Below are 23219 nucleotides of genomic sequence, written 5' to 3'. Positions count from 1 at the left end.
AAAAAAAATAAAAATAAAACATTTTTAGGGTTATTTGCAAGCATGGTGTTCCAGTGTGCCAGTGGCTGAATTGCCTTGAATACAAGAGCTATCATATCCAACTTTCCATTGTAATAATGTCACACAGCAAAATATCGCTGAAAAATGCCAAATACTGTCCCAGGCAGCTGCAAGTGTAGGGCTTAAAGCCCTGCAGAGGGGGAATCTGTCCCGTAAACTGATATGGCTGTCCAGTTGTGACCTCAGCCTTAAAATTTGAATGCTCAGTTTGATCTGCGGGTTTAAAAGGCAGCTTTTTTCAGGATAACTGAGACTAATTATCATGTGTCTCTGTGGAAAACAGAGGCTACAGGGCTAGATGGATGGAGGGGGTGTGCTCTTAAGGTGTCAGGATTACAGCCTGTATGTCATTATGTCAGGAAACAGATGTACATCTTGGGTTCTCAGATCAGTTGAGGGTTTTTTTTTCTTGTACCTTAAAGGACCTTAATCTTCATATTTCACTTTTTGAACTCTGCACATGAACTACAATAAAACCAATTTCCCAAAATGTGTAATATGTTTTTTCCCCTTTGAGCAGATGATTTCCGGTCTTGCTGCCTGTATTGCGACAGATGTAGTCAAGCTGTTATCCAGCAAGCCTGTAGCAGTGATGGCCTTATGATCCTGATGATGTACAGAGTGCCTTACGTCATACAGATGGCAGATGATCTTTGGACATCTCCCTGAGGATAAAAGGATGAATGGACTGATGAAGCAGGGGGTGTTCCCCAGGGTTTCAGCTGTGAATGGGTTTCTGTGATAATAGCTTCCACTCTGTCCTGTCCATTAGCTTTAACTACACGTGTCCTGATGTTATGCAATTACTGTGAGGAGTCTTCAAATTTACACCTTACATGAGATCTTCCGGCTTCTTAGGAAGGAAGTCTGTAATAATGATTCACAGCAATTTCCTGGACAGGGAAGAGTTCTGTAATTTACCGTTATTTAAAGTACAATAGTGTCATTAAGGTCCACATCTCTTTTTCAAAAGAGACTTGCGCAATAAACACTGTCTCTCATTTCAATCCAGACTGAATTTACAGACAGCATAAAGATAGATAAACATAACATTTTATAATGTTTTAATGAAATCAGAGGAAGTATATTTGTCATTCATTCCATTTGTAGACAGCGGAGGATTTAAACTCACTTTTCTCCAATCTCACTGTGAATGACAGGCACAGCTAATGTTATTAATATCCTGTGACCTGATATTGTAACTACTATATTTAAATGTAAAAGGGGAGCAGAGATAATTGGGCCATTTTCAAAGAAGAACCTTATAAATAAACATCATGCAGAGATGCTCTCTTCTGTTTCTTAAGGAGGACCATCCACATTAAATCACATTCAACAAAATACAATACAATGAAACAAATTTTCAAGGAAGACAAAATAAAGCTCAATTAATGGTAAAATAAAGTACAATAATTAAAACATAGTTATAAAGTAAGCCAAAAAAGATACAATAAAAGTAAAAACTTGCATGCAAACAACCAAGAAAACTTACTTTGCATAAAATGGAAGAGCTGAGTAAAATATAACAAAATTAGCTCACATAGCTCAATTTAAATTAGAGCAAAAACAAAAAACAGAAACAATAAGTTACGTAATTAAAAAGATACAGCTGTGAGTTAGGAATGAACTCAAACCTGAATAAAAAACAATATATTGTGATGCCACACAATTAAGAGGCTTTGAGGTGGAGGGAAAACCCTAACAACAGGCAGCCAACATCCAAACATGGCTTTAAATGTCCCTCGAGAAACCTGGAAAACTTTTCCTGAAGACTACTTGAAGAATTTAATTTAAAAACGTAAATAACAGAACTCCATTTTTGCCTTGTATACTATTTTTACATGTGTGCTTGCAGATGTTTTGTTAAATCACTATAAATATTATCCATTTACATCTTAAATAATTCACATAAACTACCTTATACTGGCCCTTCATGCAACATCTATCTGAAAGAAGGCCATATCTTCCTACTGATGGGCTACTCCTTGCAAACAGAAATTTTGGACAGCACACAAGTAGAGCTTGTGTCAAGGAGTAGAAAAAAATGAAAAGAATTGAAAACCGTCTGTAGTCTGAGCTTTTGGCTCACAATGATCACATGTACACACAGAACATATCATAGGAAACTATGTCACCTTTTTGCTGTCTTTACTTTTGTGTTTTGAATTCAGGTGTGATCACTGAGGGGTGGATCTGAACTGTGCAACTGCACTCAAATTAGCTAGTGACTTGTGAATAATTTCCAAATTGGACTCAGTAAGACTGCAGATTAATGACTGAGCCCATGGAGTCATCGGTTAAGTGTTTGCTGAGGTCAAAAAGCTAGGGAGCCTTGGGGTCACTGGAAGGCTGTGTGCCACCTTCTGGCCGTTAAAAAGAATGCACTTCAAAGTTTAAACTCAGTGTTTGCATAAGTAGTAAAAGGGCCCTAGTTCAGTTTCAGCTAAAGACTGGCATCTTCATCGGCCATTAGCTTTGACATCCAAAATAAACTGACTTGGTTCTTTATCCAGATGTTCAAAACGCTAGTTTACAGTGAGTAGAGAACCATCACTCAATTAAAGCTGGTTCTCTCTCTAGGACTTAGAAGTTACCCCTTTGGCTCCATTATTCTAACTCTGTATAGGCTTGTGCAGTTCTGCTCTTGATTGAGGGTTTGAGATGCAGAGTTGCTAGCTGTGAACCCAGATTTATTAGAATTTTGCCAAAAGCACAACTACCGCACTCTGGACTAGTCTCTCATTCAGCCATCCGTTTATCCTTTTCAGGGTCGGGGGTTACTGGAGCCTCTCTCAGCTGTCTTAGGACGAGGCAGGGTACACCCTGGACAGGTCGCCAGTCTGTTGCAGGGCTAACACATTCCACCCTGAGCACGCTTGATGTCAGATCTCAGAAGCAAAGCAGTGTTGGGCTTGGTGCATCGTCCCATTTAGAACATGTTGAAAAGAGCCTTGCATGTAGTCAAGTCTGAAGGCCCTTTTGTCTTGTTTCCCCTCGTTAGAGACAAACGTAGGGCTTTCGAGACTGCACCTTCAACTGGAGAACACTTCAGGTCACCCCTAGTTGGAAAGGCACATGATTGTGCCAACTTAGAGCCCCAATGCTCATGCACTACCTCCAAAATTATATGCATAACCTGTAAAGACTCCTCTGGGTGATAAAAGATGTGTTACCAGTCAAAGTGCCCGTTTTAGCCTCCAATCTAAGGACAGCCCTTGGCCCTAAAGCAAAATAAGACTCTCAGGAAGTGACCTAACGTGAACTGAAAGTCCCAGAGTTCTGCTTTAAGCTTCCCTGAAGTCAAAAGCCATCATGAAGGGACACTTTACATCAAGAGCCGTTTTGATGCAAGCTGTACTGTCACCAAATATTAACATAGCTCTAAACTGAAGTACAGCAGGGCAAAGTCAACATTTCTCATTGTGGGCACTTTGACAACCTCACTTGTACTTTAGCTTTAAGATGCTTGAACAGTCTCACAGCAGCCTCTAGTGGAGATCAAAAGGAACAACAAGGCAGGCAGCTTTCTGGTCAAAGCCATTTAATAAATCCTTTAAGAACAAGATAGTAAGAATGCAAAAACCAAACTGATTTAAAAAGCATTGCTGTACATTTCACAACACATCCACTGAAAAAAATTTTTAAAAAGTCACATTGCTGACCATACAATTCACACCACAAGTTTTAGATTAAACACCAGCAGCAGTTTAGAGGGGGTGCAGGGTCAGAGGTCTTCAGGCCTAATAAGATTAGTGCTTGAGTACTTTTGAATAAGTGAAACAAAAATGGTTGCCTTGCACTAGTCTGATCATGTAGCCCAGCTGTCACTCTTAGAAGAATTAACTGCCATTTTGTAGCTCAGGTCAAACTTAAAACTTGTGGTGTGCTTTGGGCAGGCTGTAAAAATTCCCCCCCCAAAAAAACCAAACACACAAAAGTACTAAACTAGTGACATCCTTGGTGTGCAGATCCTTGGTCAGGTTAAAAAGTTAATTTACATCTGTACAAATCAGCACATGGTGCCAAGGACACTGATCTCACTGTGTGACCTGCTTTGCCAGGTCCTTAACCACTGATGATTTGAGCTGCGAAATGTTGGCAATCCTCATCTGCTTTGAGGTGGCGTATTTGCCTTTGATGGCCTGCAGAAGACACCAGTGTAGTTAGGTCTTGTCAAGTTTAACATTAGTTAAAATTTGAAGTACAAGAAGCTTACCATGTGCTTGGTCAGCCCATTATTCACTTTGACAACGTTCTTGGCGATGTGTGCCATAACAGGAATCAAACTCTCTGCTGTGTAGTCCATGTAGTGCTGCAGCGTCACATCCTGGAAAGACAATTTGAAGGCATCTGTGCAGGATTTGCTGAGCAAAATGTGCATGAGTCACACTATTATATGTATACTTTGATCCTTGTGGTGAAATTCCTCTCTGCATTCAACTCATTCACTCAGTGAAGCAGGTATAGGGGTCAGTTTGAATTTACTGATCTAGATGTACAAACATATTTGACAATTCCTTCACATAAAGCAAAGCCTTTTGATATTGAAACTCATCCAAGGAGTCCTTTTATAAATATGAACAATTCCCATGACAGTTCATAAAACTTATGGTTGCAATATTGCAACCATTACCTGCACAGGTGTAGATTATGACAATCATGTCAGCCACTTATGTTCTGCATAGATTCAGCTCTAAAGTCTGGGGTAAGCAAAGGTCAGACAAGCTTCTGTTGCACCAGTATTATTAAACTTGCCAGGAAGTGCTACAAGTTAACAATTGCACTGCAGCTTTATGGCAGCCATTTGTTGCACTCAATTATGGATCACTCTTGACATTGCTTCATAGGCCCTTTCTTATGAAAAGAAAAAAAATACTAATACTTCAGACCTAGTTTTTACCACTAGGAACTTTTAGCAAGGACACAACTTTAATTTCTTACAGACACACCAAAACTCTTGAGACCCTTCAGATGCACTTACCCATTCTCCAGCAGCCAATATTTTGAGGGTGAGTGCCAAAGCAGCACTTGCCACCATTGAAGGTGGCAAATGGACCATCTCGTAGTCAACCATTGTGAGCTCCAGGAGATACTTTGCCAGAGTGTGCTGCTCAGCAGTTACCTGTGAAGACATGCACGAGGAATAAGTTGCTGCACGAACACTTACTGTCACCCATCAGCAATTCCTGTGACACAAGATATGCTGCAAACCTCATAAATTTTGGAGGCCCTTCTAAGGAACTGCAGGGGGAGAGGACGGCCCAGTTGGAACTTCAGCACCCGCAGAATGGTCATCTCCATGTCTCTGATTTGGGCTGTGGTGTAGGCCTTGTCTGTGACGTAGGCAAAGTCTGAGATCTCTGGGGGATACATCTCCTCATACTTTGACGCAAGGAACATGGCAGTCACTCCAACAAGCTGCAGCTGCTTCTTGGGGACTGGATTGTCCTGTTGGGAGGTATAGTTGCCGTTAGTGAGATGAAAACCATGAAAGGTGGACTGGTGTATTGCAGGACTAACAGCTTTTGTTAGGAGAACCAGGATTCACTCACCTGAAGAAAGCGGTCAATGATGCCCACGGTCATGTACATAGTCTCCTGCAGCAGACGAAACTTCAGATTTACTTGCACGAGCCAGTCAATGAGAATGGCTCTCATGTTGCCTGTCACCTCCTGACCCTGCAGATAGTTCTGTCTGACGTTCTGTTCAACCTGAGCAGACAAGAAATGGTTAGTGGTCTGTGGGGAAAGTAGCTCAATAGTCCCACTTTAAATTCCTTTATTTTAAGTTGCTTGCCTCAAGCTGGCGGAGATATTTGTAGATGTCCTTCACATATTCACTGCAGAGCATGGGGTTGTCATAGTCATCTGCGTCGACATCTCTGATAGCAGTGTGCAGAATGACATCTGAAAATGCTTGGCATAGGTCAGCAGGCTCACAGCCAGAGGTCTCCATTGGTGTGGGAGAGGCTGGCTCAGGTGGGGCTTGCACCTCTGGCTCAGGTTTAACAGGGATGACATCTTTTTGCTTTGTCTGTTCAGCCTTTTCAGCTCTGGTTGTAACTTTAGTCTTGAGGGCTTCAGTCTTTACAGTCTAAGGGGGAAAAAAGCATGTTAAAGCCAGAAAACTCAATAGTCTAGGTAGACACGTTACCAAAAAAAAAAAAAAAAAAAAAAAAAAAAAAAAAAAAATCTGAACATAGGACCAATTTAGTGTTAACTTTCAAATAGAGATCACTTCCCAGAGTGATTTTAAGCCTCATTTAGACAATCTCAGCCCCAGCGCCTCTTCTGTCTAGAGCTTTCAGTCTTGCCAGACAAATTACAACCCATTAAGTGCATTTCCCCCCTGTGCATTCTTAATTGGAAACTCACAGCAGGAAGCATGCTAACTCACTCCTGCAGGTATGCTATGCTGCCATTTTAATGTTGCCCAAAGGAGGGCGACACTCAAGTGTGAGTTCTCTTGTTATCAATGCCCCTCCATTTAAGCAGCAGTCCTGTAGCCACCTCATGTGCTCTCTATGGTCAAAATAAAAACTTGACCTAGACACTGAATTTTAGTCTAAACAGCACTTAAACCTACATCACCAAGTTAAGTCAGTTTTAGTCAATCTGAGCACATTGTACTCTCAGGGGTTTTCCTGTTCTGTTTGAGATAAGGTTGTTTTTTTTAAATTAGAGAATCTAAAGCAGGAAAATGTGTAGGCTTCTTTTAGAGCAAGAGGCTAAATGCTGACTAATAACTGGTTCCATGTGTAGTCAAGGCACAGTGTGCCAGGGAGGTGGAAAAAGAAAAACCCAACAAGCTTAAAAGAATACCTTCATACCCTAACAGGACGTTATAATTTTTAAACAAACTTGTAAACCAGTTTTACCTTGTCCAACGCTTTGACTCAATTCAGCATTTTGTGCCAGTTGTTGCAAGTGTGGCCCCACTCGGGCCATTTTAACCGTTTTGAGATCAGAGCTGGAAGCCACTATGCCCATATGATTTCACTGCATAATTCTATTGTTTTCCATAGATTTAACAGAAAAGCATTTAATACGGGATGAAATGTTTACCTTTTTCTGTGCGTCTTTGTTAACTGCGATGTTTCCAATTTCCCCCAGGGCTGCTCGGGGCTTCTGTGTGGGCCCAGACACAGAGCAGGCCTTGCCACCGAGGTCGACCTTGGTGGAAGCCAAACGATTCTACAGGAAAGAAAAATAATAATAATAATAATAATAATAATAATAATAATGTTAAATCACAATGATTATAACAGTTTGTACGCTTTTATCTTTTAGTTAAAGAGGCTTAAGCGTAAACCCTTACTCTCGACCTGCTCCATGATAAGAAATCCCAAAGCAAGAAACGACGGCTATAGCTACGTTTTGAGGGGGTTTTAAGCGAAAAAGACAAAGAAAAAGCTAAGTGCTTCCCCAGATTCAATGATTAAAAAAAAGTAACAAATAGAGATGATAAAGTCTTACCCGGGTCACTCTGAGAGCCATTTCGAAACAAGCGATGCTTCAGCAAACAGGGGAATAGTCGTAATGGAGAACGGTACGCAGCTTCCAGCGAGCGAGGTTTAAATCCTCGCTCGCTGGAAGCTGATTCGCTGACCTAAGACTGTTCTGGGCGTCTGATTGGTCGAACGCACCTGTTTGAAATGCGTTCCCCGGACAACTTATGGTCACGTGATTTGTTTTCTTGATGTTCATTTCCTTTTCCTTTTACGTCCTGCTTGTTTTTATACGCTTTTTCTCTAACGCTGCATTTCAAGTAAGTAAATAAATTAATAAGAAGTCACTTTAAGAGGGAGAGGAATCAAATCTTAAAGTGTATTTTATCGTTATACTTTAACTTCTATTGCCTCAAATTCGTTCAGAACACAATTCTTTTCATTTTGAGTATGATAGACTTTCTTTAACATTATATTTTTTAAGCTCTGTTATTTCATTTAATGTAATAAAAGTCCATTTCTGCTATACAGAGCTGCCTTAGTACATGAGACACCTAAGAGTAAAAATGCCTTCTTGAACGATAAAGGCTGTTTTTGCTTTTATTTTTCTTTTATAGCTTCTAAAAGTCTACATTTCAAAAGGAATTTCTCACATAACTCACGATATAACACTTTACTTTTGTCATCCATTAAATAAGCTACAGTAGTTAGCTCTTTAGATCTCCATGTATCTTTAAATGCCTTTGTTCACCAAGTAAAACATATCCACTTAGCAAAAAGTAGATACACTCTACTTTTTTTGCTTGGATACATAAATGTAAAGTTGACTCTGTTTCCTTGGCAATAAGAAAATGCATTCTACAACCCAAATTACAAAATAAATAAATGTGCAAAATGTAAATAAAAACAGAATGCAATAAGATGCGCATCATAGATATCCATATTATATTTACACCAGAACACAGGAAACATAAACATACAATTTTACCAAAAAATAAAGTTCTTTTGAATTTGATGGGAGGAACACGTCTCAAAAAAAATGGGACACCAAAAGGCTGGAAAAACAGCTATGGAAAGATTTTATGTTAATAAAGTTAGTTGTCAACAGGTTAGTAACATGACGGGGTATGAAAAGAGCATTTTAGAGAAGTAGAATTTCAAAGAAGTAAAGATGGGCACAGGTTCACTAATGTGCAGCAAACTGCATTTACAAATTGTGGAGCATTTTCAGACTTAAGTTACAGTGCATACTATAATATGATGAAAAAGCTCAGAGACTCTACAGACTCATGTCTGTGGCACTGGACAAGGCTGTGAATCAATATTGAATAGATGTGATCTTTGGGCCCTCAAGCAGCACCACATAAAAATAGGCATGATTCTGCCATGGGAATCATTGCAGGAACTCATGAACACTTCCAGAAATCAGTGTCTGTAAACACAGTTCATCCACAAATTCAGGTTAAAGCCCTATCATGAAAGAAGGGTACAAGTCATCCATATCATGGTAGTCTCAAGTGCTTGAAAAGAAGGCAACTGGGCTTCTTATTGGTCATCCAAGAGGCTTCTTCAGTTCTAAAACAAGTGACATAGAATCCCAGTGGTTTGATCCAGGATGGTTTTTGTTCTCTTGGAGGTCGTCCTTCGGGTTGTTGAGGCGATATCAGTCATGTGAGTTTCCCTAGTGTGAAAAAAGGGATGGACTATTACCATCACTGGTGCCAAGGTGTGAAACTCTGTAAAACAATGTCCCACTATGCTGTCCTGTGAGCTGCTGAGGTCATTTGAGGCAAGGTGCCAGTTGAAAACATTAGACCCATTATAAAAAAATACAATAAAGACCCAGGGCTCTTGAGCAGCCGGAATCACAATGGGACCTCACCAAAAGTCCAGTAACCTTATATGTACTTTGCACTCTACTCAAGAAAGAGTGGTAGTGATGGGAAGGCTGCTCTAGTGACGTACTGTGTAGTTTTTGTCACACGCTGGAGAGCCCTCCTGTCCTGAACAATGCAGCCTCCACGCCACACTGTAACTGAGGCAGCGATGACGCTCTTAGCTCTACAACTGTGTAAACGTTTCTGGGTGACATGCCAAAGTTCCATCAGCCTTCTAAGAATTTTTCAGAAGCTGCCGAGTGTTGTGAGATCAAGTAAGAGAAAAATTTAAAGGTTTTTACTCCCTATCTCTGCCTCAGTGGTGTAATCATTTCTTTGGTCTTATCTACATTTAGAGAATGATTGTTTCTTGACACTACACCGCCAGGCCTGACACTTCTATGTCACCGCCTCTCCATTAGCAAACAACCCAATGACTGTAGTGTCATATGCAAACTTTATAAGGAGACCACACCGTCATATGTGAAGACGGTGTAAAGGAGAGGCCTCAGCATGCACCCCTGATTGGTTATCATGCTCGTGTGGTTTTCCTGAGTGTTTGACTGGAATTTCAGCACTCACAGAAAAAGAAAGTGACTTCCCAGAGATTACTGCAATTAGTGTTGAATTCTGAGCTGTTGCCAATGAACAACATTCTTACATGCAGCTGTGGTCAGAAGTCCACATGCGCTCATTATGGTCATGAATGTTATGGTAGGTTGCGTCTGTGTTCATGGGAGGGACAGTGGTTACCGCCTCTGGTTGAACGAACGTGCAGCAAGCAGCAAGCAGCAACCTGTTCCAAAGGATTTCATCAGCAGGCCAGTACTTAAGGTGGTGGCTAAGGTTCATTGCTGGGTTGTTGATCTCTGCTGTTAGTAAGGCCCTCCCTTGCTAGTGTAGTGTGGTGATCTTGCGTGAATTTAAATATAAAATAAATTCAAACTTGTGAACCCAGTTATTAATTTTTAAACAAAAAGAGTTACATTGTAAAATTAAAAAAGTTCAAATAAGTCATTAAAAGCATAAAATTACCTTGACATTCATGTTCATAATTTGTGTATTTAAACTTCTGACAAAAACTGCTACATGTTCCTCGGTGTGTGAGGGTGTCATCAGTGTACCGGATCTGTCTGTATGTATGTTAGTAAGAGTCCAAAGTGGTCTTTTTAATGTTGGTCAAGACCAGTCTTCTCCCTTGGAAACACTACAGCATCACCTGTGGAACTCAATGTAGATGTGCCAAGTTTTGTACTGTTTTGTTTTTGTCTGATCTCATTACTTTTAGTGCCGTGTTGATGTTTTGAAATCTGTTTTTCTACATAGATGTTTGTTTATGTGGGGTAAAGGTATGTTTGTAGAAACCAGGACTGCTGTCCTGAAATCTTTAGTGGCTCTTCGCCAACAACCATGCCCTCCAATCAGAGGATCACAATTTTCATGACGTGTACCGGAAGGCAGAGAGGACGCAAACGTAACACGTAAAACTAAACAGATGCCACTACCTCTCCTACACTGAGGACGTCAGCGGGAGCAGCTAACATCACTCCCAGACGGAGAGAGGACCGAAAAGAAACGGGCACACGCGACGATTAAACCTAGACGGCCCTAGTTAGTCAGCTCCAAGAGAAATCCAGGTGTTTCTGTTAGCCGACAAAACAGCGTTTCTCTGGCACGAAAAGGTAAGATAACACCGAGTAGTTAAACCGCAGTCTGCTGGTTAGTTAGTTACTTAGTAGTTGTTTCGGGAAGTGTCTCAGTCTAGGACTAATTGTAGCTACAACCAGTTTAAAAAGCACATTTTCCGAAACGAGTAACGTCGACGTTGGTGTAAAATTTGCTTACTTAATTAGTGAGGATTAAAGAGTGACTGTCTGACTGCTTAACACGTGTCCTTAAAAAGTTTTCCAAGGGTAAGACTACACGTTAAATAGGTTTAAGAGGCTATATAGCTGCTAAACCTGGCATTAACCTTACAGCTATTTAAAAACCGGTCTTTCTCCTTTCTAAAAATCTCCTTTTTTCAACTTAAATCTATCCGCAGCTCGCAGTAGCATCTGAATTTCCCTAGGTTGTGTCTAATTAGCAGTGATGTTTTAACACTTATTTTTAGTGTGTATTTTGTCCCCTTGTTTCTCTTATTTAAGAATCGTAGAGACTTCTGTTTATAAAATTTGTGGTGACTCTAAACAAACAACAAAAGAGCGAACAAAGCAAACTAGTCACGCTAAGCTTGCTAGCTGCAGGTTGCCTTTAGCATGCTAACGGGGAGATCAGAAGAGTCATACTTAGCAAGGAGCATGCTGTCTAGTATTTCTATGTAACCCTTTAAATCACAGCTTTACCTTGAAAAAATACCCACAGTGTTACCAAACACCATGAGGAATAATTATTTGTTAAATGTTTGGTTTTAAAAGGGGGGTTAAAACGCAAACAGCGTGCATTAGCTTGCTAGCATGACTCAGTGGATTTGTAGAAGTAAAACGGTTGTGTGGCCCTGTTTGTGTGCTGTGAAGTAGTTGAAGATGAAGGATATTTCCTCACTTGACTGAGCCCTTTGGGGATATATAAATGCGTGTTTAGCTCTGGGATTAAGGCAGAAGTATGGCTGAGGAGTGACTCGCCTTTTGTCTGGGTGATAAACGTGCTCCAGCTGCTCTTTGTGTTATCCACAGGTGTTGTTATGAATTTTTATGGTCACCCCTTTGTTTAAATTCCTCCACCTGCATGTTCCAGCAAAGTGTGTGTGGGCTGTTCTTATGTTTAAGGAGAAACCTTGTCTCTGACGTGGATACAAATTTTAGCCAGGGTTCCAGCTCTGGTTGCAGCACTCCTGAGGTTGTCTATAAATAGATGTGTTCACAGCCTTGGTGTATTGAGGTAACTCGTGTGTGTGTGTGTGTGTGTGTGTGTGTGTGTGTGTCACATTGCACTCCTGTGACAGTGGAAAGCCCTCATGCACATGTCCATGTGAGCCTGGCTGGAAGCGGAGCTCCGCAGTCTGTAGTCACACTGCAATGAACACACGTGAAGCTGCACATTGCAGTGGTCTGTAACTATCCACAGTTTTGGGGAAGAGGAGAAAGACTAGTGTAACTCACCAGGATATGAACTTAGTGATGGGAATTCTTCCCCTTTTGCTTCCACTGTGTATAAACTGTAACTGTAGACAGTTGATTTTCCCTGAAGCAAGATCTTCACAACTTCCTATAAAAATCATTGTCATCACAAGGCTGCTGCAGCTGTTTACTAGACTAAACTTGCCTGGCAGGAAGCTGTTCTCAGCTTTGAGGAAGAGAGTTTGCATTGTTATTATACAGTCTGCATTTTTTTTATTATTTTTTTTAATGAGCATTTTAGTATTTTGTGAATTTAGATTTTTTTACTTGAATTCTCTGTAGTTTAGCATTTCATTCTTTTATTTGGCTATTTCCTTAAAAAGTATTATTTAATAATGTGGTATCTAGAGTTTAAGATGTAGCTTTATATTTGACTTTAGTTTAGTAAACCCATAGTTACTTTCATTTAAACTTATGTGAGCTTTATTATTTAAAAGTATTTTTCAGCATCTTATAAAGCATTTTTATTTGATTTAGCATTTCATTGTGTTTTACTTGGCACTTTCTTTTGCCTGCCCTTTCATCAATTTTTAACTGAGATCTCTTCTGATTACCGTATTTCCCGGACTACAAAGCGCACCTGAATATTAGCCGCACAAGCTAAAATCAGGGGAAAATCCTGTTTTGTACATACATTAGTCGCACCTGACCAAAAGCCGCAGGTGTTTCAATGTTGACTTATCATATGTAAGAGAATATGCACAAAGGGAATTGTCAGGAAAGAGATGGCTGTTTGGAGACATCACTTTTATTAATATTTTGAAAAACAAGTTATGGGTACATATTTGCATAACTTTTTAGGTATATGCACAAGTAGCGGTAATTACAAGTACGAAACATGTACTGTGCTTCATAAATGAGTAACAAATGTAGTACATAACAATAACCTACAGCACACCAGAAAAATAGATTCAGACTACCTTTTAGGCTCAGGTGCAGTGACACGGCTTTAACAAGAAGAAAAGTCAAGTCATTCACCACCATCTTTCTCTTCTTCCTGCGCACTAAAACCACCAAAGTCCTCTCCTCCAGTGTTGGATACGAACAGGCTCAGGGTGGCTTCGTCATCCACTCTCCGCTTCTTTCATTCGTTGTCACTTTCAAAACCAAAGAAATCCTCGTTGTCAGTGTCAGAGTCGAACACCCTCTGAAGGGCCGTGGCGGTGTCCTCCTCTCCATAATGCAGCAGTCCAGCCCTTTGAAATCCGTTGGTGATCATGGATGTTTTCACACTTTTCCACGCTGTCAGGTTCCACCGGTGGAGTTGAGCATAACTTGCTTTTCGCAAGTTTATCGCCGCTCGTCATCCACGACTCCCGCTGAACGCGTAGCGTTAATTTGAAGTTTGTTTTTCGCGCTACTTGTACAGCACTATGTTGCCTGGCGGATGGACACGTGACCAACATACCACTCTTGAACCCCGATACTGTGTGTCTGATCACATGCCCTTCCGCCAGACAACGTAGTGCCGTACAACAGTGGAACAAACAAAACAAATCGTCTTACGATATGACAAAAATCACGGACAATCCATAGAAAACCCGCACCTGACTAAAAGCCGCAGGGTTCAAAGCTTGTGCAAAAAGTAGCGGCTTATAGCCCGACAATTACGGTAATTTTGAAGCAAGCTGCTTTCAGTTTTGGGTAAGAAGAAGTTATCTAATCATTTTTATTGCGTGTTCTCTTTTTTTGTTTTATTTAGTGTTTTTTTTTTTTTTTTTTTTTTTAAATTCACTTGGGTTTCATTTGGCTTTATTCATGTCATTGAATTGTTTAAGGTTTCTGATTTAGTTATGCTTATATTTTTATTTTAAATTGATTCATTTTACTGAATAATTTGGAAATGCTTTGTCACGAGCCAGTTGGTCAAGAAAACTTTGATAATGACCATCAATCATAGCTGCACATTTAACCTGTAAGGATGCAATGCTGCTGATGCCAGCAATGCTGCTGATGCCAGCAATGCTGATGTTGGCAACTTTTGGCAAATTCTTACAGTACCTGCATGGGCAGTTTAACCTTGCCCATTAGATTGGGCTCAGTTTGTACTGTTGAAGGATTTTCATACTTTCAGGGTGATTACTGTAATTGGACCTCAACCATCTGTAGAAGACATTGGTGTCCTGCATAAATTTTTTCAACTACAGGTTTGTGTGGGCACACACAAATACCATTTATTGCCACAGACATGATTCATTTGTCAGGAAGACGTGATTTTCTGACGGAGCGACCATTGAAACAGAAATCATTGTGTAGTCTGAGCACTGATTAAAGATGTTTGTTTTTTTTGTTGTTTTTTTGTCCTTCTGCACTCTTTTCAAGCAAAGGTCAAGAATGCTGTTTGGTTTACACACTAAATAAATAACATTTCTAACCAAGGCTGTTGACAGTGTGCCTCAACACTGTTATCTGGTTCATGGCACTTGAGGCTCAGGTCATGTGATTACACCTCAGCAATTTTATTATTAGAAAATAGTGAGGTGTCCCCTGAAGCTCCAGTGAAAGGGAAGTAAGTCAAGTTTTAATGGGCATTATTTTATTAGATTAAAATCTGAGTGAAGATTTCATGAGTAAATTTCACTAGTATGTCAAGGGGTTTTAGTACAAAAAATATTCATAGTTGGGGTTTATATCACTATTTGTCATTATACATTGTCTTTGGGGTTTGATGTAATCTAAAGTTAATAATCACCGTCCATATTAGTTAATGGTTATACTGTGATTTAAGCTACAATGGTCAGTCAGAGGAAAACTAAAAGCAACAGAAGGTCTCAGTAGTCCTTCTCACTGCCACTCTGAAGCCTTGCTTCTCGCTCACACTTAAACATAGCAAAGACAGAGAAAGCTGTCCTTGTGAAGCAGTAGGATATCTCCCATGGGTTTTTATTCATTTTTATTTTTGGGTATGAAAAGTGGCTGAAGTGCCAGAGGTAATGATGCGTAGGTGCTTAGGGAAAAATCTACATGTTGTAGTTGTGTACTGTCACTGGGGAAGCGTCAAAAAATGTGGGCTTGTCTTTTTCTTTTTTTATGTTTGTGGTGGTCTTTAGTCATTTGTCTAAGCCCTTTTTAAGTGGAGTAAAGTCACAATAGAGAAAGACCTCTTCTTTTGCAGTGACGTGAAAATAGGGGATTAAAAACAATAAAAATTCCACTGCAGTCACAGTTTGTACTTTTATTTTATTTTTTTGATTGATGTTCGTTTGAGCTTCCTTCCTTGTGAACTCTGCTGCCGCTCCCTTTCCTGTTTGAACCCACTTTGGAACAAACTAATATTTAGTTTCACACATTTTGTTTTGTAGTTTTTATTTTTCAGATTCTATATATAGGTAAGTTGAAATTCCTGTTGCAGCACACATGACCTATAACAGAATAGCTAAAAAGTAAAATGACTCAAAATTTATTTCAAAATGTCAAATACACAAATTAGTTACTAACTTGGATGAGTAGAAAAAATAAGATGAAGGAACCTAATAAATAAAAATCCAAAATAAATGACAATAGAACACCATGTAATAAGTGTCTTAATAAAGTAAAACATCAGCTGGACAAGCTAAGAATTTATTTCACATTAAAATAATGCAAATATCAGAGGGTCCAGTGAGCAAACATCCAGATATTATGCAGCCTTATAAATCACACGACTAGCTAACTTTTCAGGGAGAATACTAAACTGAAGTGAAACTCGCACAAAGTAAAGCAACAACCTCAAAGTCAGTGATTTAATAAAAAGGCTACACATCAGGTACAGATGTGAATATAACTGCTTTAGGTTCAGGACATGGTCATTTCTTTCCTCTTCAGTAGTGTCTTTGTGCTATGTGACTCTGCTGCGGTAACGATGCCTTTTATTTTTTGTATGTCTGTCTCCAGGTCAGCTCATCAGGTGGCAGAAATACCGCTATGGCCCAGGAGACCAATCAAAGCCCAGTTCCTATCCTCTGTGCCACTGGCTGTGGTTTTTATGGCAACCCCAGGACTAACGGCATGTGCTCCGTGTGCCACAAGGAGCACCTGTCACGACAGAATAATGGAGGAGTTGGTTCTTTGAGTGGAGTGGGTAAGACCTCAGGTTTTATTTTCTTCTCCTCGTCTGTGTGCAGCTGCTCTGCCTTCATCCCCTGTGTCTCACTGTGGCATGCTGTGATTTATTTCTCCTCAGGCAGCAGCTCCACAGCTGAGGCTTCTGCAATCCAGAGGTTAGAGGCCACCCTGAATAATGCTGCGGCTGCTGCAGTTGCTGCTGCAGAGGTGGCAGCTGAGGCCGCCGCTGCCTCTGATGCTGCTGCTGCCACAGAGGCACTCAGGTGAGTGGACCCAGCAGGGTGCCTGTCAAACAGTGACAGGAAGTGGCATCTATGGCAGGAATGTAAAACATCAGCAACCATCAAGATTTGGTTTATGTAGAGGTAAAAACTGGGATTTCCTTCAGGCGAATCAGTAGTCTCTTACAGCTGTACAATAATTTTGTGACCATTCAGGACTGTGTGTAGTTTCATCCATTCATGGTCTTCTGCTTATCTAACCTTGGAATGGCAGTAAGCTAAGCAGGGTATTCTCCGTTGGGGCGATCGTGGCTCAAGAGTTCGCCTTGTAATCGGAAGGTTGCCAGTTCAAGCCCCGGACACAACGACAGTCTCGGTCGTTGTGTCCTTGAGCAAGACATCACCAGTGTGTGAATGTGTGCGTGAATGGGTGGATGACAGGTTGTGTAAAGCGCTTTGGGATCCTTAAGGACTAGAAAAGCGCTATACAAATACAGGCCATTTACCATTTAGTTGTCCTTCTCCTTAGCCCCATTTCTCCTGGGGGATTCTGAGATGAGAAGTATAATCATCTCAGAGGGTTGAGGGTCTGCCTCAGTGTCTTCTGCTTGGGCATGCCCTGAAAATCTCCAAAGGAAATCGCGTAGAAGCAGCAGCTCTGCTCCAATTTGCTTCGATTTTCTGTTTCTTAGACTGAACCCAGCAACTTGTTTCAGCTGCTTGTATTTGCAGCTTAAATTCCACTTACAATGCTTTTAAAATGGTCTTTGGAAATTTAAGTTGTGGAAACCTGCAGAAACTTTGTCCCTAAAACAATGGATCCTTTTGTAGCATCTCAAACGTGTTGTGTGTTTGAGATGCTACGTTTGATATATGGAACATGGGAATATTAAAGCGGACCTGTTCTGCTTATTTCCATATATGTATTTTTTGATTACTGTAGAGCAGCTTAGCATGATTCACAATTCGAATTCACAAATACACCCACTGTCTGAAACGAGCAGTTTTAGATCCTCTCCTTTTAAGTAGACTTCTCTGTGATTGGCTATTTCTCTGCCTGAAAAAAATCATATCTGGGGATATCCATTTAAAGTGACGTCATAGAGATTCAAGAGAAGAAAAAAACTTCTGCGTTTAGTACAGGGATTACTCGTACATAGCATGAGCACCAGTATAAACATGACAGAAAGTAAGAGCACAATAGGTCCACTTTAAATCTGTTTATTTATTTATTTTCCTTTTTTTATCCTTTGCAGTGGGATTTCACCTGCCATTTCTGTAACACAACAGATGACTGAGATGAGTCTCTCCTCTGAAGAGAAAGGAGCGTCAGGCAGTAAAGTGGAGCTCATAGAGCCAGGTGGGCACTAAAAATGGATCTGTTTTCTCCGTCCATCCATTCTCTTGAATCGGGGCTGGCTGGAGCCTGGAGCCTAGAGTCTATCCCAGCTGTCATAAGGCGAGAGGCAGAGGGACCCTGAAGAGGTCGCCACCCTGTCAAAGGGCTAACACATAGACAGACAACCACTTTACTGAGTGTTCAGTCCTGAGGGTGGAAAAGTGTGACTAACAGATTTATGTTCTGCTTTTGCCCTTATTTTTACCATGAAATGAGAAACGTGTCATTAGTATGAGGTTATTTAAGGTAGAAATGAAAGAAATGGTGAATATTTGTTTTCACCACCCAGTTTACAAACCTTTATACGAAGGCCTAGCTCTAGTTTAAGTCTAGTCTTTTTTCCTTCTTTTTCCAGTTGTGAGTCAGCCAGCCGTCTCAGCCTCGCATCCCTCCACTGCTGGCAGTGAAGACTCCAAATCCCCCGAGCCCCCCAAACCCAAGAAGAATCGGTGCTTCATGTGTCGTAAAAAGGTTGGCCTTACAGGTAAGATGTCTCACAAAGAGATGGATGGATTTTTAAAGTCACTAGCAATTTTCCCTCTAATTTCTCATATGTCTGAGCAAACACAAACTCCCTGCGCGGACCCTTGGACCATTGTGAGCAACGGCAGACATGTGCACTGTGGTCACACCAGCATAGACTATGTGCACCTTAGCATATTCTACTTCCGGTGGAGAAACTCCTGTATAGCACTTTGTTTCCGGTGTGATATTTGCTCCTTGTTTACTGTCGGTTTTCCAAAACAAGTCAACCAAATGGATTAATCAAGTGGCGATTTGCATTTCTCAAGATGTCTTGGGCATTTACCGAACATATCTGTAGATGATGTTCATCGTCTTGTCGATATATTTTCCTCTGCGCCTCAGAGCAAAAGAGAGAGGTTTCAAATTGTATATTTCTCAGTATTTGTATACAGTGGTCACTCGTTTACAGTGTTGGGTAAGTTACTTTGAAAAAGTAATTAATTATAGTTACTAGTTACTGAGTTAGTAACTGAGTTACAAGATTCTAAAAGTAATTAATTACTTCAAAAGTAACTATTAGTTACTGTTTTTAATATTTTTATTTTTTATTTTTTTTAACCCTCTGGGGTCCAGGGTATAATTGGCTATTTTTCACTACTTTAGATTTTTCCTCTACATTTCACCTTTAAAAACTATTTACTTTACCGTGTTTAGTATCATTCTTTTCATGTTTTCATTTTGACATACTGTATTAACACAATTGATCTAAAAACATAAAATCAGAGTAGAAAAAGTTATGTTTTCTACTGTAACAACCACAAACATGTTTACTGAATCATACTTCATAACTTTAAATGCAAATATAAATTGTCAATTTTAAAATCATATGGACAAGTTTTGCAAACAAAGTTGTTTGCAGCCATTTAACTTTTACCTTTTTTAATAACCATTTCAAACTATTTGTATAACGATCAGCTGTTCTGCATTCAATAAGATGCCAGAAATTATTTGTGCCACTCCAAAAAAAAAATTTCTGTCCACTATAAAGGAGAACATCACAGCCTGATACCTGCAGGTCTGACAGCAGCAGGTGTATCACTCCTGTTTGTTACCTGGAGACAGCAGTCGCCTCATTGTTCTGACACACAACACAAAACTATCCACAACACTACACACACAAAACGTCACAAATCTCTCACATCTCAAAAGTTGCTCGCGTGCTCTCTCGCTCTCTCTCTCGTTCTCTCTCTCTGGCGGGTGCGCAGTCTTCCCCCCTCGTCCTAAACAACCAAACGTCATGTTGCCATATCATTTTTTTTGAATGGTCAATATGGTGCATTTTTCCACCAACACGAAAGGGCAGGGTTTTTTTTGGGGTTTTTTTGTATTTTCTTCGTCATAAGCAGAGAGTGCTTGCTAGCGCTGTCCTGACGGTAAACGTTACAAAACTATTGAGGAAAAAACCCGCGTATATATTTATCTTGACTCTGGTTTTACGTGGCCTATCAACACAATTTAAAAACTATATCACCTTGTTGCTTTGTCATCTTGAAGTGGTCATGTGATTGGTTTACCACGACTACTTTATTTTTCCTCAGTCAAACAGCAGCACTCATGCGATTGTTTTGCCCACTTAGCTCCAGGTGTTGTGTTAGAAAGTGATCGCTTACACACTGTATAATAAATACTCACAAAGAAAACTGCGGCCTTTACAACTTATGTCTAAAATCGTTTCATGCATCGGTTAAAACACTGGACTCCAGGCATACCACGCCCAGCTGAAAACACTTCACGCAAGTCGAGCTGCCCGAGATTCACAGAATTTACAGAAAATGTTAAATTTTTGTGATTTATATCATTATCGGGATGATAGATGTCTTATATCGGGATATGAGATTTTGGTCATATCGCACAGCCCTAGTTTGAAGTCCACACTTTTTCCGTCAATTTTTCCGTCTGTCCTGCTCACATCTCCAGTGGTTGCACACGTTGTCATTAGCGTGTATTCACTCCACATTGGCCACACCGCTTTCCTAGCTAAAACACTGGTGGCGGCACATAAGGACGCTGTCATAACCTGTCAACGACTTTATTTAGCTGCGTATATACGAATGTGAATCACATTATTGGCTGGAGCAGCCAGTCACCTGTCACTGACTCACACTGCAAAACGGCACAGAATGAATTGTTACACATTTATTTTAATTTCAATTCAGGTTGGATTTTATTCTTATTTTTTTTGTGCGCACACGCGCAGCTTAGAGGGAACTTGGTCACCAGATGTACCAAGACACCAGTTGATGAAGACAATGAAGAAATAGGAGGCTGCAACAAAGAAAATCCAAATCAAGCATCTCAGGCTTAACTAATCAGGATTATTTTTGAACCGCAAGCCACGTAAAACAACTTAAGTTGAGTCCAAGAATAAAAACATGGAGATGGAACTGAGCAGAACAGGTTGACTTTAAGATTTGTGTTTTGTTTGGAAAAGTCCGGGTTTAGTGAAGAAAAAAAAAAAGTGTAAAATCAAAAAACTGTGAAAGACAGTGGTGTGTTCTGGTATCATTTTTTACCCCCCTGCCTCATCCTCTAAGACCTTTTCCTTTCCTTTTCTGCTGTTTCAGGTTTTGACTGTCGCTGTGGAAATCTGTTTTGCGGAATTCACCGTTACTCCGATAAGCATAACTGTCCATACGACTATAAAGCTGAAGCTGCCGCAAAGATCCGTAAGGAGAACCCCGTTGTAGTTGCTGAAAAGATCCAGAGAATATGAAAACTGGGAGTTTGACTTTGAAGCCTGGAAGTGATCGCCTTTCAGACAATGGACTCTAGCCCAACTTTTCCTCCCAAAGGACTTGTTTGTTTGGTTTTTTTTTTTTCTCTTTTGTTACACATCAGGGTGTTTTGGGGCCCCCTGTGCATGGATGTTCACGTTTTCAGCTTCTTATTTGTGTGTGAGTTAAACACTTTAACAGGATTTTATTGAACTAAAGAAATGTTGGGATTGAAGTGAGGTGGTTTTGTGTCACAGTAACCGGCTGATGTTGGAGAAAAATGTGATTACCCTTTAGAGTGAAGGGGGGAGGAAAAAAAAAAAACCTACCTTGCCGGTTTTTGTGATCCTCCTGAAATCGCTTGAACTTCGCGTGGAATGGGGCTGTGATGGCCTTGGACTCTGGGACTTCTCAGCTGTGCTTGCTCTCTGCTGGCTTGAGTAGCAAAATGGATATCTTGCTTTTCCGTTTGCAGCCGTCGCTCTGTGAAGTCAGTGTTTAACCCTCCCGTCTTGCCAGAGTTTGGTACGTAAGTTTTTATCTTCTTGGACTTTGTTTCTCTCTGGCTCATATTCTTTCCCAGAAACCTAAGGTAGTTGGACCGTTTTCTCTCCCATTGATTTCTGTTTTGTTTTTTTTATATATTTTTTTTTCTTTGGATGTCTGGTTAGTGTGTCATACACTAAAACATTTGGGAGGGTTTAGCTCCTTCAATAATCATCTTACTTCACTATTGAATGTTTTGTTCATGTTTTTAATGTGAGTTGAATTGACAGTGTTGGGAGTGTTGAATGAGGTAGTGATTTAGTGAAGTTAGTTATCAATAATTTACCATTTCAGTTGATTTTTGGTCAGGCTGCTTAATCATCTTGGTTTTGACCCCTTTTCAGTCATGCAAGTTTGTACAAACCTCTTTATTTATACACTGTCGTGTGCTTAATCTTCTAATAATACAGAATAAATTGTACGATTGTAAATAAATTATGTTCACCACTAAACGGTAAGGAGGTCACGGCTCGTCATTTTGTTCTTGTCTTTCATACTTTAGCTTAAAGTCTGGATTGGGGTTAATAAGCCCCCAAACAAGACTTGCCTGTTAACGTTAAGCCAGCATAATAAGAAAAATTCGGACTGTCCATACACAAGGATCACTAGGTAACTAACGTGAAATGTACAAAAAATTAGTCTGATCAAATTTGTCAAAGTGACCTGCATCAAGAAGCTTTGGAGTAATATTAGAGACTGAGAGGTTGACATAACTGTGTCTGCATACTGTAAGGTAGGCATGCTAGACTCCTGGCTCAGACTCAGATTGATCTTGTGGGCTGGAGCATTGAAGGTTGTCTTTCTCTAAGGGAAGCTAAGTTTAAGTACAAATTTAATCCCTGAGATATCTTAATATAAATGCAGTTTTAGAAGTAAATCTTAATTTTTCCACATCATGAGGAAATGTTGCTGTAGTAAATGGAAAATCTTTCAGCATGTCTGTGCAGGAGCTTAAATTGTAAGAAATGTGTCAAATTACAGGAAAAAATCCTGGTAGCACATCTAGCTTCTCCAGATGGTCCATAAAGTAAGTACATTTTATGTTCTTTCACATTTTCTAAAGACATCCCATGGGTTGGATAGGAGTCTTTCCTGTGCTAATTCTGGACCTGGGCCTGATACTTGATACCACCCATCATCATCACATAAATTACAAAAAAAGATACTTAGTTTTCAATTCCGGTTTTATTATCTTGAGAGCTTGAGAAGAAGGTGACTCGACTTCTTTAAGACTACAGTGACTGGCATGAGAAAACTACAGACATGA

At 40.1% G+C, this 23219-nt stretch overlaps 2 protein-coding genes across 3 annotated transcripts; one reads left to right on the top strand and one right to left on the bottom strand.

The window, feature by feature from the left end:
• Positions 1–4097: 4097 nt before the first annotated feature.
• Positions 4098–7556, bottom strand: ccnb1 (cyclin B1). Its single transcript, XM_085357997.1, has 8 exons — positions 7536–7556; positions 7125–7253; positions 5857–6153; positions 5613–5771; positions 5272–5508; positions 5042–5182; positions 4277–4387; positions 4098–4202 (listed from the first exon to the last, which is right to left on the bottom strand). Exons 1-8 carry the CDS (start codon positions 7554–7556, stop codon positions 4098–4100), a joined length of 1200 nt encoding a protein of 399 aa, XP_085214123.1.
• A 3332-nt stretch (positions 7557–10888) lies between these two features.
• Positions 10889–22394, top strand: LOC146628674 (AN1-type zinc finger protein 5-like). Of its 2 annotated transcripts, XM_085359637.1 has the most exons (6): positions 10889–11066; positions 16377–16563; positions 16666–16810; positions 18025–18128; positions 18523–18651; positions 21257–22394. In XM_085359637.1, exons 2-6 carry the CDS (start codon positions 16407–16409, stop codon positions 21403–21405), a joined length of 684 nt encoding a protein of 227 aa, XP_085215763.1. In that variant the 5' UTR covers positions 10889–11066; positions 16377–16406; the 3' UTR covers positions 21406–22394. The 2 variants fall into 2 exon arrangements, with proteins under 2 accessions (XP_085215763.1, XP_085215762.1); XM_085359636.1 differs by lacking the exon at positions 21257–22394 and having other exon boundaries at positions 18523–19100.
• The last annotated feature ends 825 nt before the right edge of the window (positions 22395–23219 follow it).

This window comes from Diplotaxodon limnothrissa, linkage group LG7 (genome assembly GCF_057381915.1).
Source record: "Diplotaxodon limnothrissa isolate DT_005_m linkage group LG7, D_limnothrissa_male_GT1.1, whole genome shotgun sequence".
NCBI classification, from domain to species: Eukaryota; Metazoa; Chordata; class Actinopteri; order Cichliformes; family Cichlidae; genus Diplotaxodon; species Diplotaxodon limnothrissa.
Note: the sequence above shows the minus strand (reverse complement) of the source record. Positions and strands in the feature narration are given on the sequence as shown.

Excerpts from the sequence above, each read along its gene's own strand:
- ccnb1 (XM_085357997.1), bottom strand. The coding sequence starts at position 7,556 with ATGGCTCTCAGAGTGACCCGG. Across the intron at positions 7,254-7,535 it reads TGGCTCTCAGAGTGACCCGG|AATCGTTTGGCTTCCACCAA; the intron begins GTAAGACTTTAT and ends TCTTTCCTGTAG. Across the intron at positions 5,509-5,612 it reads TCATTGACCGCTTTCTTCAG|GACAATCCAGTCCCCAAGAA; the intron begins GTGAGTGAATCC and ends ACCTCCCAACAG.
- LOC146628674 (XM_085359636.1), top strand. The coding sequence starts at position 16,407 with ATGGCCCAGGAGACCAATCAAAGCCCAGTTCCTATCCTCTGTGCCACT. Across the intron at positions 16,564-16,665 it reads TGGTTCTTTGAGTGGAGTGG|GCAGCAGCTCCACAGCTGAG; the intron begins GTAAGACCTCAG and ends ATTTCTCCTCAG. Across the intron at positions 16,811-18,024 it reads GCTGCCACAGAGGCACTCAG|TGGGATTTCACCTGCCATTT; the intron begins GTGAGTGGACCC and ends TATCCTTTGCAG.